At 35.5% G+C, this 15,617-nt stretch overlaps 1 protein-coding gene across 5 annotated transcripts in view; it reads left to right on the top strand.

Moving 5' to 3' along the window:
- Positions 1-15,617, top strand: part of ADGRG7 (adhesion G protein-coupled receptor G7) — a 144,895-nt gene that overhangs the window by 92,572 nt on the left and 36,706 nt on the right. For all 5 annotated transcript variants that reach the window (XM_058295996.1, XM_058295997.2, XM_058295995.2 and 2 more), the window contains 3 exons: positions 6,857-7,194; positions 7,927-8,017; positions 13,786-13,941. In XM_058295996.1, coding sequence (XP_058151979.1) covers positions 6,857-7,194; positions 7,927-8,017; positions 13,786-13,941 — 585 coding nt within the window. The remainder of the gene's footprint in view (positions 1-6,856; positions 7,195-7,926; positions 8,018-13,785; positions 13,942-15,617) is intronic.

The raw sequence follows: 15,617 nt of genomic DNA, 5'->3' as shown, positions 1-15,617 counted from the left end.
TAAGAGAAATTGCTATACTGATCTAATTGACACTAATCATATTCTCACCAGAATACAATCTCTCATAATGAAAAAGGAAATCAGAAATTTAGTTCAGCATGATCATTTTATAGAGGAAAAAGTCTAGAAAAGCTAAGATATATGCTTAAGGTCCCACAGTTTGTTAATGTCACAGCTCTTTAGGGTTGAATAGAATATTGCCTACTGTATTAGTCAGCCAAAGGGGTGCTGATGGAAAATACCAGAAATTGGTTTGTTTTTATAAAGGGTATTTATTTGGGGTAGGAGCTTACAGATAAAGCATAAGTTACTTCCTTCACCAAAGTCTATTTGGAGCAAGAGGGCTGCCCACATCTGTGAGGGTTCAGGCTTCCTGGGTTCCTAAATTCCTGGGACTTGCTTTACTCTGGCTTCAAGTTTCCTTTCTTCCTGGGGCTGGTTTCTCTTTCCTCTGTGTGCTGACTTCCCAGGGTTCCAGTTTAAGTCTTCAGCATCAAACTCCAAAATCAAAACTCCAACATTAAAAGCCTTCAACTCTGTTCTTCGTCATGCCTTTTATCTGTGCCCTAATCATAACTCAATCATGCCCAGGTACAGATCAGATTACAAGCATAATCCAATATTTCTTTTTGGAATTCATCAATTATATCAGACTGCTACACCTACCAATTTGCATTTCCAAAAGAAATGCACAGTTGCTAAATGGTGAATTTTTGAAAAAAAGTTAAAAATATATGTGTGTGTGTATGTGTGTGTGTGTATATATATATAAAGTTTTCAACCTTTTGGCAGTTCCTCAAAAAGTTAAATATAGAATTACCACATGATCCAGCAATTCTACTCCTAGATATGTACCCAAAAAAATTGAAAACAGGAAGTCAAATAGATACTTGTGCATCAGTGTTCATAGCAGCATTGCTCACAATAGCCAAAAGTAGAAACAACCCAAATAATCATCAATATAGAAATGGGGAAATAAAAAGTCTGATACACATACAATGGCATAAAGAATACATACAATGTTACAACATGGATGAAATATGAAAACATTTGACACAAAAGGACAGATATTGTATGATTCTACTTTCATGAAATATCTGGAATAAGCAAAATTATAGAGGCAGAAAGCTGATTAGCATTCACTAGCAAGGGGGAGAAAGGAATGGACAGTTTATTGCTTAATGGGTAGGGTTTCTGTTTGGGGTAATAAAAAAGTTTTGGAAATAGATATTGGCGATGGTTGCACAATATTGTGAATAATTTATGCCACTGAATGTACATTTAAAAAGAGTTAAAATGGTAAATTTCATGTTATATATATATTATATTACCACAGAATACCATAGGTTTTTAAAAATCTAATTTTAAGTAATTACCTATAAGCATGCATCTCTTTCAACCACTTTGCCCAAGGTCCAATTTTGCATCTCACTAGTTAATTTTTGTCACCTGCTCCATTTTAAACAATGCATAATCTCATAAACTTGCTCATTTGTAAGTTTACTGGTTTACTGTCTGTTTTCCCCTGCAGCATGAAAGTTCATGAGGTCAGTGACCTCCAATTTTGTTGTTGATCTTTGTTTTGTTTGTTTTCATCTCTGTGTCTCCTGAGCTGAGCCCAGTCCCTGACCTGGATTAAAGGAATTTCTGTGAAATAAATGGTTTTACTGTGCATTTCTACCTATTTTGACCCTCAAACTCACAGATGTCTCAAAATGAGCTCATCTTTCGTTCAAAATCAGTTTTCCCTACTAATTCCATCACAACTATTTTCTCAGATGTGTAAAGTCAGACTTTTATATTTTATTGCTATTGTTATTTATTTTCCCAAAGTTTTATTCTGAAAAAATTAAGCACCTACCAAAAGTTGAATGAAAAAACACTGAGCACCCATATACCCGTCATCCCCTTGATCTAGAGTCACAAATTATTTCATGTTGTTAATCTACTTTATTTCTCTTTGTTTTTTTCCTGAGATTTTGAAAGTAAATTGCAAACAGCATAACTGTCATCTCTAGATTCTTCAAGCCTGTACCCCCTAAGAACAGGGACATTCTCGTAAATAGCATAATACCATTACCCCTGCTTGGGAAATTTTGACTCAAGAAATTTAACATTAATATAATAAGAATACATCTGTGTTTAAATTTCTTAAATTGTCCTGCAGTATCCTGTATAGCTGTTTTGTTACCTCAATTCATATGTTGTCATGTTTCTTTAGTCTCCTTTAGCCAAGAATAATTCCTCTTTTTTGTTGGTTTGATCTTTCATGACATAGACATTTTGAAGTGTCCAGATCAATTATTTGTAGAATGTAGAATATTCTATAATTTCTGATTTGTTTGAAATATTCCTCATGATTACATACAGGTTAAATTTTGATAGGAACACTGAATTACTGATATTATGTCCTCTTTTACTGCAACACAAGAAGTACATGATGATGTTAGTTTGTACTCTTATTGGCAGTGTTAAGTTTGATCATTTGCTTTAAGTGATGTCTGCCTGGTTTTTGCATTAAAGGTTCATTGTTTTCCCTTTGCCATCCTTGGAATGATACTTAAAGACAGTGAATATTTTGTTTCTTAACAGCCTTTCATTCAATTATCTTGGGGCCCACCAATAATCCTTACCAGAATATATTATTACATTGGTGGTTGAAAATAATAATTTTATCATTCTAGTATTCTTATTTTATTTACTAGCTGCATTCTATCATAAAGAGAAGCATTCCTAAATTTAGCCAGAAGGAGCCGCTTCATCTTGTTTTGCCATGTCCCTGTCCATCTTCAATTACTCCCTTATTTTCAGGCATAGAAAGGTAACCCAGGTTCATCTTTTACTTTCTCAGCCCCTTACCTGGAATTGGCTATTTTTCCAAAGAGCCAGAACTGATTTTGATTTATATTGTTTACCTTTCACATTAAATGAGTCTTTTGCTGTATTAGTCAACCAAAGGGGTGCTCATGCAAAGTGCCAGAAATCTTTTGACTTTTATAAAAGGTATTTATTTGGAATAAAATCTTACAGTTAAAGGCCCAAAAAATTCCATCCCAAGGTTGGTTTCTCACCCCAAAGTCAGTTGTCATGTTTTGAAGCAAGATGGTTGCCAATCTCTGCGAGGTTCAATCTTCCTCTCTCTGAACTATGAGCTGGCTTAGGGCTTTTTAATTTGATCATCTCTCCCTGGGGTTCCAGGGTCAAAGTTATCTCCTCTGCCATGTCTATGGGGCTCTCTCTCTTCCTGTGTCCTTTTTCTGTGTGTCTTCTTGAATGAGTGTCCATTTACATAACCCACCACAGGGGCAGGGACTCACCCTGAGTTGCACCCTACTGACATGGTCTAATCAAATCTCTTAACATAATTTAATCAAAGACATCTCAGCTGAATCTAATACAAACAAAGGGGATCACACCCAGAGGAACAGACCAGTTTACAAACATAATCCTTCTGTTTTGGAATTCAGAAATAATTTCAAACTGTCATGCTTGCCATTCATTAAAAATTTTTGTATGGAGTGCTTACTGTGTGCCAAGGACTACATAGGGCACTGAATACAAAACCATGAACAGGAAGACAGATAAGCTCCCGTCTCTCATGGAATTTACTTCTTATTAATGGAGACAGACAATATGTAATAAATACACACACACGAACCTAAATTATAAATTTTGGCAAGTACCTTGAAGAAAAGTTTCTAATCTGTCATTTCTATCTGTAAATGTCTCTTATATTTGTTCCTTCATATGTATTGCCACTATAGGTACACAGATAACTATTTGGTCCCATGTAGATGAGTTACAGTATCTACATAACTGATCTGTTTGCCTAGAATCTAACTCCTTCTAATAGTCTCCAGACTTTTTTCATCCTCTATCAACCCATTTCTTAATAGTTCTGCAGCCATGTATGCTGTTAAAATTCAACAGGAAATGAAAAAAATTTTCATTCACTTTTACAACCTGCAATGAATTGTTTACTTTGTTCACAGTTAAATTCCAATTTAATATTAATACACAGAATATAGTAATGTACAAAAGGGTCAAGCTATTTGAAAATGTCCTAGCTTCTTTCTGTTGATTATGATTTATGTTCGATATTGGAGAAAAATTAGAATTATCATATATGTATAGAAAAAGATTCTTCTTAAACCTTTCAAAAGACTGAATGAAATTTTGAGTTATTCAAAATATCTCAACTGAAATATAAAGAGGAGGGAGAGAGTTCTGTATGAATATAGCTGTTTATTCTGAGTGGAAATCCAAAGACAGAGGGGTCTTGATGGAACGTTATAAAATTATAAAGGAAATGTAAAGGAAAAACAGACTTATTTATTATTCTGGAATATTGAGAATAGAGAGGTACTTGATGATGTTAGAACTTCAAGCACAGTAATAAATGTCGGGAAATAGTCATTCCAAGAGGTCTTACAATCTGAAAAATCCAGGAGGCTTTAGATAATAGTAACTTGAGATTTTTATAATTTTCATTAGTATAGATAGTATACCATAATATATAGAGATCTGTAATATGTCATTGGAGGGAAATAAGAGTATATCTACCTTTAAACAATAAGAAAACAATTTATGCACAATAAAGATTTCATACCTCACTTTTGAGATCAGCTTTATTGAGGGCCACCTATCTTTATATCCCAATCTGAAAATGTACAAAATGCACAAATGTATAGACACACACATGTATTCACACACACAAACACACATGCACATGCACTCACACTGCCTTGTGGGGTCTACTTATATAAACAATGTCAGCCAGGAGACTGAAATCAAAGAGAAAGCTGTTGTTTTTGAACAAAGGCAAATATGAGGAAGATTTAAAAAGCAATTTTAAAGAACACTTAGTTCTATACTAGAAATTAAATCTATAAATGAACAGTCTTCAGGCATGTTTTACACTAAAAGGACCATTCAGAAGCTCTTGAGCATTTGATTATAAGCAAATATTTGTCAAACTACTGTCCCTGGAATGCTAGTCCTTAGGAGATACTGCACGGAAAAGGAATTCTGAGAAGTTTTGCAGAAAGGTACCTATAAAAATTTGTTGTATATACACCATTCACAGAGATAATCGTCCTTTACTCAAATTGTGAAGAAAAGTATTAGTGGCAATAGGCTATAAAACAAATTTAAATTTAAAATAGTTTTACTTAATTTAAAATGTTTATGGAAGCCACCTTTTTAAAAGTTAATTTTACCATTTTGCTTTTAGTTATTACGTTCTTATATAAAATCAATTAAAAATTACATATATATATTTTAATATTTATTTCTTTATTTCTCTTCTCCCCCCCCCCCCCCCCCCCACTACCCATTATCTGCTCTCAGTGTCCATTTGCTGTGTCTTCTTCTGTGTCCACCTGTATTCTCATCAGGCGGCACTGGGGATTGTGTCTCTTTTTATTGCTTCATCCTGCTGCATCAGCTCTCCATGTGTGTGGTACCACTCCTGGGTGGGCTGCAGTTTCGCGCAGGGTGGCTCTCCTTGCACGGGGGCATCCCTGTGTGGGCTGGCACTCCTTGCGCGCAGCAGCACTGTGCCTGGGCCAGCTCACCACATGAGCCAGGAGGCCCTGAATATAGAAACTTTGAACCTCCTATATGGTAGGCGGATGCTCTATCTATTGAGCCACATCCACTTCCCAGTTAAAAATTATATTTGACCTTATTGTTTTAAACTTGATTAGTGATTTTTTAATGAATTGCTTTTACAAACTCCAGAGACTTCTCTTTGCCCTTGAATATGGGTTTATCCAATAATGTGCAGTAGTTTCTTATTTTGAAATTTTAATAAAATCCATTTATGAGGTTCTTCTATAGGTAGCCTTTGGATAAAATTGCAAATTTAGAGTAGAAATTATTATTTATTGCTGCATAATGAACTATCCTAAAACTTATTGAGTTAAAACAATTTATAATCTAATGATTCTGTGGCTTGACTAGACCTAGCTGGAGGGGGCTTGTGCTAGTTTTACTTGAGGTCTCCCATGAGACTGCAGTCAGAGGGTGGCTGGAGCAGGAGTCATCTGGAGTCTCATGAAGGATACTGGGACAGCTCCGTCTTTTTCCCTCTTCATGTGGTTTCCTTAGCAGGGTAGCTAAGACTTTTTACCTGAAGGCTCGCAGCTCTCAAGAGTACTGAAGGGGAAGCTGCCACCAGGGCTGCATTATGACTTTGGTGGGCCCCAAGCACTCTTGTTTTCGTGGACCCTTCCTTCACAAAAAAGGTTTAAAATTATATATATTTTAAAGATTTTGTGGCTGTGTTGGTATAAGAGGAATATATTCAAATTATATGTTAAAAATTTTTCTCTTCAATTTTTCTTCTAATTTTAAAAGTAATTAAAACATTTTTGTGTGCCCCTTAAAGTTACTGCTTCTACTGTGTCTAATGACTATTTGGCCAGGGATGCTAGACCTTCTTAATTCTTAAGCTCAGTGCTGATATGTCTGCTGCATCCTGTTTTCACAGGCTAGCCCTGGGAGGAGACTGTGCAGGGCATAAATATCAGAAAGTAGGGTTCATTGGGAACCTCTTTGGAGTTAGCAATCATGAGACCTTTCAGAGCACAGTTTCAAGAAAGAATGCATCAATCTGCTTCCCCTAACTCACTTCTTTGTAGAAATGAGGTGAGAGGAGAGAATGCTTCTCTGATGTAATGGGAAGGTAAATTTATCAACTGGCCCACTGGGCCATGGACTGGGTTTACACTGGATAATAACTATTCCTTTGTGCCCTCACAATTTCCCTGGAGTTTGTTTTGTTGTTGTTGTTGTTTTCAGTTGTTTTGTTCATTTTACTGTATTTTCTCTTTTTTTCTTTTTTTCTTAACAGGAGAATCAGAAAAACTTCAGTAACGTGGGTGTTAGTCAGTCTGTGTGCATCAATGTTCATTTTCAACCTTCTCTTTGTGTTTGGGATTGAAAACTCCAATAAGAAATTAGATGATAACAAGAACAGAAATACTGATGATGTAAATAAAATTCCCACCGGAGACTTCATTCATAACCCGAACCCCAAGTGCACTGCGATGACTGCCTTATTGCACTATTTTCTGTTAGCGACATTTACATGGACTGGAATCAGTGCTGCACAGCTCTATTTTCTTCTAATTAGGACCATGAAGCCCCTTCCTCAACATTTTATTCTCTTTATATCTTTAATAGGATGGGGTAAGTGTTTGTCTTTCCACTTACTCAGAAATTTAATTTTGTTGAAATCGTTCAATTTAAACAAATACTTGTTGAAGTCCTCATAGTATAAGGCATTGAGGAAGGGGAGATGAAAAATATAATAATCACTAGGAGTGCCTGCTGCCTAGGAGTGTATATTCCAGTGAAAGATCAACCCAGCTACTCTGTATACTTTATAAGTTCAATTAAAGATGTTAATTTCCTTTCATGTCTCTTTTTAATCATTTCATTTGAGATTTTGAATATAATACAACTAAGTTCTTAGCCACTTTAAAAGAAATGTTTCATATGCTCGCTTCAGCAGCATATATACTGTCTCAAAGTCAACCATACTGAAACTATAAGAAAAATAATTTGAAAAATGTATTGAGTGCCAGCAAAGAAAGATTTTCAGTGATATCTAAACTTAAATGAATTCAAGTAAAAATGAAACTAGGCCATTTAAGAATGAAAATTGTAGTAAGAATTATACAAAGAAATAATAAATAATACAGGATTGGTGCACAGAACCAATTCTCAAAGTGAAAGGAAAACACAGGAAAATTATATTCACTGTTGACCTACATCTGTTGGATCATTTACTGTATGGCCCATGGTGGAAAGTACAATGCATCCTGAAAAAGCTCATATATATAATTCATTAATGGTCTTTTATAATTAATCCCCAGTCTTGGGTAAATTATTAACTCCTTGTCTCTCTTTATCACATAGGTGCCCCAGCTATAGTGGTAGGTCTAACAGTGGGAATTATTTTTTCTCAGAATGGAAACAATGCGGAGTTAAAATACCGACAAGAAGAGATGTGAGTTGATGCTGTTTAAAATGTCCATTGCTTTGGCATAAGAGTATGACTATTGTAATGTTGAATCCAAGTGCCACCGTATATATGCATCTTACTTTCTAATTGTCATATTTACTGGAATTTCGAGTTCTCAAGGAACACACTGTATTGTAAATGTGATAACATGGAAATTTCCTATGACAAATCCTTTTGTAAAACAAATAATTACCTTCTAAAATTTATAAATATGATCATTCTTATAGTACATACATTTTCTTGTACTAAGTCTGAAATCATAACACAGTAGATATTATCTTTTAATAATCTCTTATTTAGTTTTTTCATCTGCAAAACTGGAATAGCAATACTAATACCCACTCTGGAGTTAGTGTGAACAGTCAAATCTGCATGAAAACCTATGATATCTAGAAGAGGACTATCCACACAACTTGCTTGTATGAACCAACTTTATCTTGATATGATTATAACAAATATTTCATGGTAACTTATCACACATAGCAAATTGTTCCTGAAACTCCAGTGTGAAAAATTAACTGTTAATAATGAAAGTAGCTGTTTGTGTGCTCTTTCTTTTCTATGTGAGGAGGAAGAGAAGAAAGCTTTAGCTGAACAGCGACTCTTCTCTTTCATGTATTTTCTGCTACAAAATGCAACCGCATTCTAATTCCCACTCCCTTCTCATTTCGGATACCTCAACCATTTTATGTCCAATTTCTACCTTAAGTCCCAGACCATCCCAAATGAAAACAAAACTCTTGGAAATATGCCAGCATTCCCAAAAAAGGCTGTGGTGTTAGCAGGGTTCTTACCTGTTTCTCAGGGTTTACTATGCCCAACTGTAGAGCAGAGGGCTCCCAGGCTCTAATTTTCTCTCTGTTGAATTATGCTTAATATCTTTCAATGAGGTTCTAAAATTTTAATTCTGCAGTTAAAGAAGTAAGATTCAAATATCCCATGGGAGAGGTAAGTTTCTTAAAATTGCTTTATTAAAACCTTACCCTCATCCAAACACAGGGCTAGATCCACTCCTATCATAAAATCCTTCAGGAGGAAGAAGCCTAATGACTTAAATTTATTCACACTGCTCTATAAATAATTGAGAGTAGATCCTTTCCTGAATACAGTGTTGGATGCTGAGGAAGAGAGTAGACAACTGATAATAAAAGAATTTGGAAAGATGTAAGGATGTGTAACATGAGTATCAGCATTATCTGTATCCCCACCTTCCACCCCTTGCCTCCCCACCTTTCACTCCCTGTCTTCTCATCATCCACCCTATGTCCCCACACCTTCACCCTCCATCCCCTTACCTTCTACTCTACACACATGCCTTAAGGGGCACATCTCTCCAGAATACATTGAGAAAGGATTATTATTTTTTTCCTCAGTTATCCTCCCAGTGGTTGCTCTTCAATATACCATGCTGTCCCCTACTGCTCCCAGATCTACTGATTATGCCTAAAACCCCTGACCCAGTTCCATGAGATACTGCTATTTCTGTATGGGTCAGTTAAGGGATGAATGCAAGGCAGGCTAGGCTCCTCTTGAATGTTTTACCCCCTGATTATCTGTACCACCATAGACTGAGAATTTCCTGAAAAGTTGAGGTAGCCATGGGAAATTATAATTTATGAGGAGGGAATTTTTCAAGTGTATGCACTATATACTCAGTCTGTCTTTTCTCCTATTCAATGTAAAAATCACTAAGGAACAAACACATCATCTGAGGGCCACTGTTTTTGTTTCCTAGCTTCTACCATATAATAAGTTGGCTTAACAACAGGAATTTATTGACTCACAGTTTCAGAGACTAGAAGGCTTGTTGCTTCCAGGTGTTGGTATCTTCTGTTTGTCTGGCAGTCTTTAGGGTTCCTTGATTTTCTGCCACATGGCAATGAATATGGCACATCTTTTCCTTTCTCTTCAGGGTTTCATTGACTCCCAGCTTCTGGTTGCACCTATTGGCTTTTCTTTCTGGGCCCAATTTCCTTTCATTTTAAGAACTTCAGCCATATTAAATTAAGGTCCACCTATTTCAGTTTGACCTACCTTAACTAATAACATCTTCAAATGTTCTATTTACAAATGGATTCATACCCACATGGCTAGTGGTTGGGACCTGAACTTGCCTTTTATGGGGGACATGATTCAATACTCAACATCTACCTATGTTGTTCTCCTGACCTAGGTCCAACATGGTTTGTTAGATCAAGTTTGACCATGTGACTCTCCAATCACATTTCCAGAAATCCTACCTGATACCTACAAGATTTGGTCTTACCCTAGGATCCACCCCTCTTCTCAGCAGTCTATTTCCTAAAACTGAGCTATTCATTTCAGAATAGAAAGAGGAGGTGTTGTATGAACAAATCCAGAATGACTACCTCTTGTGGACTTTATCACTTTATGCCAGAGGCTATTAGGGATGATGGATACCTTCCTATAGCACATTTCCTGATAAGCATGAGTATCCAAGCCTGTTTCTCTTTTGGGTCTATCCATTGAAGTTATGTAACTGTGAAAATTTTTCAGGGATGCCTTTTGTGCACTCACACATACATACATATATACACATAAATGTCTGCGGTACAAACAGTAATTCAGAGAAATTGTATTATTTAAAGTTTTAAAAATTCAAGACCTATACACAGATAAAGATAAATAGTTTTCTAATTGCTCCATAATTTGCAAGCCAGCCTTTATTCAAAAGAATTTGTATGCCATAAGCTAAAACTGTTCACATTCTTTCTCTGATCATTCCTTCTTTATAAAAATGTGATCCTCAAGAAATGGAACCATATTTTTTACTTATAATTTTCATGGTCACTTGCTTAGTCACACAAAGAGGCTCCTAGAGTTTTAAAAGTATTCCCAGTAGGATTCTATTAAATTCTTAGCTGAGGGCCCTACTATTTCTTCTTTGTCTATCTGGAAATGGGAGATAGGGGGTGACAGAATAAAAGTAGGCTAGAAGTCCTGAAGGAAAACTGCTTGATTTCACTATTGTGTTTAGGGTTGGACTTATTCTATCTCTTAATGGGCTCAAGGCACTTGCTAATTCATGCAATAGACTTGAGCATCAGCCCAGTTTCCTCCTAGATCATTCAGATTAGGAGTATGGTTTCTAATAATTTCTATTATAGAAACATTCCAATCCAAGGCAATTTAGAAATAATTTAGCATGTATAATAATACATATTAGGAAAAAGAAATCAAGTATTAATTGAATGTAAATATATGTCAGTGCTTCTAATGTTATTTTATTAATACCCAACTTCCTACCAGATACCTCAATTTAGCTGCCTAGTAGACATCTTAATCTTAACATGTCTACAACCAAACTACTGTGTTCCCTCCCAAACCTGCTCCTCTCATCATCTTTTTCATATCAGTTAATGGTAATTCCATCCTTCCATGTGCTCAGTCTGAAGACTTTGGAGTCACCCTTAATTCTCCTACCTTTGATATTGTTTTAGTTAGCTGAAGGCTGCAAAGGCAATATACCAGAAATGTATATTGGCTTTTACAATGGAGATTTATCAACTTAAAAGTTTGCAGTTCTGAAACTAAGAAAAATTTTCAAATCAAGGCATCAGGTGAAGCTATCTCCCCAAAGATGGTCTCCCCAAAGATGGACTCTACTGCACATGGTGGCATCTGCCAGTCTCTGCCTTCTCCTCCAGGTCCCATTGCCTTCAGCTTTTGGCTACTTCATCTGTGGCTTTCCCTCTCAGTTTCTGTGTTCTTCTCTGTTTCTTTGTCTTTTATCTGTCTTCATCCCATTTATAAAGGATTTCAGTAAGAGGATTAAGACCCACCCTGGTTTATTCCTTGTTGCCCTATTAATCAAAGGCCCTGAACTGAAGTAATTTAATCAGAAATTGCCACCTACAATAGGTCACACCCAAGGAATAGATTAGCTCTAAGGACATTATCTTTTCTGGGGTACATGCAGCCTCAAACTACCACAAACATCCAATACATTGATTAGTCCTTTTTTACCCCATGTATTCTATGTTAATATATCACTTTGCTTTACCTTTAAATATATCTGGAATCAGATTACTTTTTAACATCCCTCTCCTGGTCTAAAATATCTGCATTATTATAACAGACTCAGTCCTATCTTGTCTCTATTATTGCACTTTCCCTCCTCTCATCACTGCACCTAGAATAATCCTTTTAAAATTCAATACAGATCATGTCACATTTCTCTATTTTTCCAAGGGTACAAGTAGTCACCTACAAATCCCCTACATAACTTGCATCTTTCACTTTCCACTAAACCCATCCACACACTGTGTTCCAATCACATTAGCCCCTTTGATATTCCTTAATCCCTAATGTCAGGGCCTTTGCCCCTGTGTTCCCTCTGCCTGGAGCATCCTACCCACTCATCCACTTCAGGCCATAGCTCAAACATCACTTTTTTCCATGAGGCTTTCCTTGACCACTCTATTAAAATGAAACATTCTTAGTTTCCTGGCAGCTATGACAAACAGATTGGCTTAAACAACAGGGATTTGTTGTCTCATGGTTTCAGGCACTGGAAGGCTTGTTTCCTCCCAGTAGGGTTCTAGCTGGCTGGCAATCCTTGGAGTTTTTTGGTTTTCCCAACACATAGCAATATACTCTCCTTTCTCTTCTGGGTTCCCTTGACTTCCAGCTTGTACTCTCCATATGGCTTTTTCTTCCTGAAACAGGAAGAGAAAACTACTCCTCCAATAATAGGACCAAGGCCTAAACTCATTCATTTGGGCCACACCTTAACTAAAAAATAACATCTATATAAGGTCATATTACAATGGGTTCATACCCACAGGAATGGATTAAGAGTATGTTTTTTTCTGGGGAGCATAATTCAACCTACTATACATCCCCTGCCATGTACACAGAATAATTCCTATACTCATTACTCATGTTTTATTTTTCTCCATAGTACTTGTCACCATCTGACATATGATATATTTTGTTTATTTCTTTGTAAAGTAGACTAGAATAATAACCTACTAATAAAGGGACCACTATTGACAAAACAAAACAAAACAAGTAAAATAAGGTTAAATAACTTTGTAAAACTTTTTTAAACATTAAAGTTTAAAAAATTCCCATCAATAGGAGACTGTTTAAATAAGCTATGGTTAATCAAAACAGTGTAATAAAATGCAGCAATGAAAAATAATGACACTTTATATTCTAATATGGATTGATCTCCAAGATTTGTTGTTATGTGAGGTATAGAAGCTTGCATCATGTTATCACTTGTTTAAAAATCAGGAAAAATTATGTATTTGCCAGTATATGCATATCTTAAATCTGGAAAAATATACAAGAAACATTGATTGCTTCTAGGGATAGAAACTGAGTGACTGGGGACAATGTTAGAGGGAATCTTTTCCCTCTATGCCCATTTGTACCTTTTACATTTTGAATCATATGGATGTGCTAAATATTCAAAAATAAAATAAAAACACAATTTGTCTAAAATTAGATACCCACAGGTGACTAGGGGTCATGATTTAATTCAAAAGTGCCTGACTCAAAAGGCCATGTTCTTCCCATTAGCCCATACTGTGTCACAGAGAAATATGGTAGAACCAGTTCATTTTACTTTTATAATTGAATTATTGAAAGCCATATCAAATTCAGGGGATACTGAATTTTAGCAGGTCTTTCAGCTGAGTGACTATAAATAAATGTGAATGTTACAGGGAACCAGTTTATATAATTTTCTTGGTCAGCTATAATAATTTATTTTCTCTCTACAGCTGCTGGTTAGCAATTCCAGAAAGCAATCATTTTATAACAAGCCCATTGTTGTGGTCATTTATCATACCTGTGGCCATCATCCTCATCAGCAATGTTGCTATATTTATTGTCATCACAGTCAATGTGCTATGGAAGAATAATCAGAATCTTTCAAGGTAAGAGCAATGCTGGGTGAGAAGCTGCCAGGCAATGCTCATCCAGCACATAATACAGCACCATAGTACATCTGCAGCTCCTAGAAGAGTTTTCAAGTTCTGGGGCAATAGCAGGGGTATATAGTTTGAAGGACAGAATTTCTCTTACACTTTGACTAAAGTCTTGAAAACCAGAGCTACAGTACAGGTCTGTTGCGTTGTGACACACTTTTCTGTTATAAGAGCTCAAATAAATACTAAACCCAAAGGCCTCAAGAAAAAACTTCTCTCCTAACCTCTAATATTCAATAAGTCATATTTGAATTATTAAAGAAATGAGAGGGCTGTGAGGAGTTTCTGGTAACTGCATCTTCATCTTACAAATTAGTGACCGTAGGCTATGTTTCATATGTGTGTATTGAATCACACATGGCTTTACATTTTTTAAATTAGTTGAAAACTAATTGATAGATTCCACTTAAAATTTGGATTTTCTCTTGACATATTGGAACATCTATCAACACTGAGCCCTGCAGATGGGGCACTTGTTCTCTGGTTTGACAGTTCCCATTCAGACTACTTCTCTCATTTCTATAATGTTTCTGGCCCCCAAAAGCATTTGCAATGTCATCCATGGCATACAGTATACTAGAGCTTTCAGTTAAAGAGACAAGTAACTGAACTATTAAACACATGCTGCCTTCAAACTCTTACTCCCACCCACTCTCTTACAGAGAATTATAAATTGATTATAACATGGTGTTAAGGAAGCCGTGAGTTCAGGCTTGATAACAATATTCTGCTAAACATAAGTAGACTTATACAAGCACATCTGTGAACTTTTTGGTCATTAAATGGAATCTCTTGGTATTGATTGATAAATGAAAACCACCATCATTACTAGAAAAATAATCTTAAATGTGTTCTATTGTTTGTTTTATATTAGAGAATTTGTAGGTTTACAAACAATCCTGTATAAAATACAGAATTCCCACACACCACCTTGCATTGGAGTGGAATATTTATTACAATTGATTATAGCATTCTAAAAATAATTGTACTACTTTCAACAGTAGTTACCTTTGTTACAATTGATGAATGATTATTAAATCATACTATTATTTGTAATACATAATTACATTAGATATACTATTCCCATATACTGTTATTATTAACGTGTACTAGTATTGTACATTTGATATAATTCATGAAAACTTTCTTATACTATTAACTATAGTACATCATCTTTATTAGAGTTCATTGTGTTGTAAAGTCCTATGTTTTGTCTTTTAATTTTTAATCTATTAATATATACATCTTAAAGTTTCCCTTTCTAACCACATTCACCTCAGTGATTATTGATTACACACAACAATGTGCTACCACCACTCCCATCCATTTCCAAACCTTTACCATCAACCTAAATAGAAATTCTGTGCAAGTTAAGTATAAACTCCCCATTCGCTAACCCCAACTACCCCCTGGTAACTTATATTGTATATTCTAACTCTATGAGTTTGCTTATTGTAATTAGTTCATAACAATGAGATCATACAATATTTGTCCTTTTGTGTCTGGCTTGTTTCACACAATATAATGTCCTCAAGATTCACTGTGTTGTCACAGGCATCAGGACTTCATTCCTTCTTATGGCTGAATAATATTACATCATCATTATAAACCACATTTTGTTTATC

Source organism: Dasypus novemcinctus, chromosome 4 (genome assembly GCF_030445035.2).
Source record: "Dasypus novemcinctus isolate mDasNov1 chromosome 4, mDasNov1.1.hap2, whole genome shotgun sequence".
Lineage (NCBI taxonomy): Eukaryota > Metazoa > Chordata > Mammalia > Cingulata > Dasypodidae > Dasypus > Dasypus novemcinctus.
The sequence above is the reverse complement of the archived record's forward strand: the minus strand, read 5'-3'. Positions and strand labels throughout refer to the sequence as shown.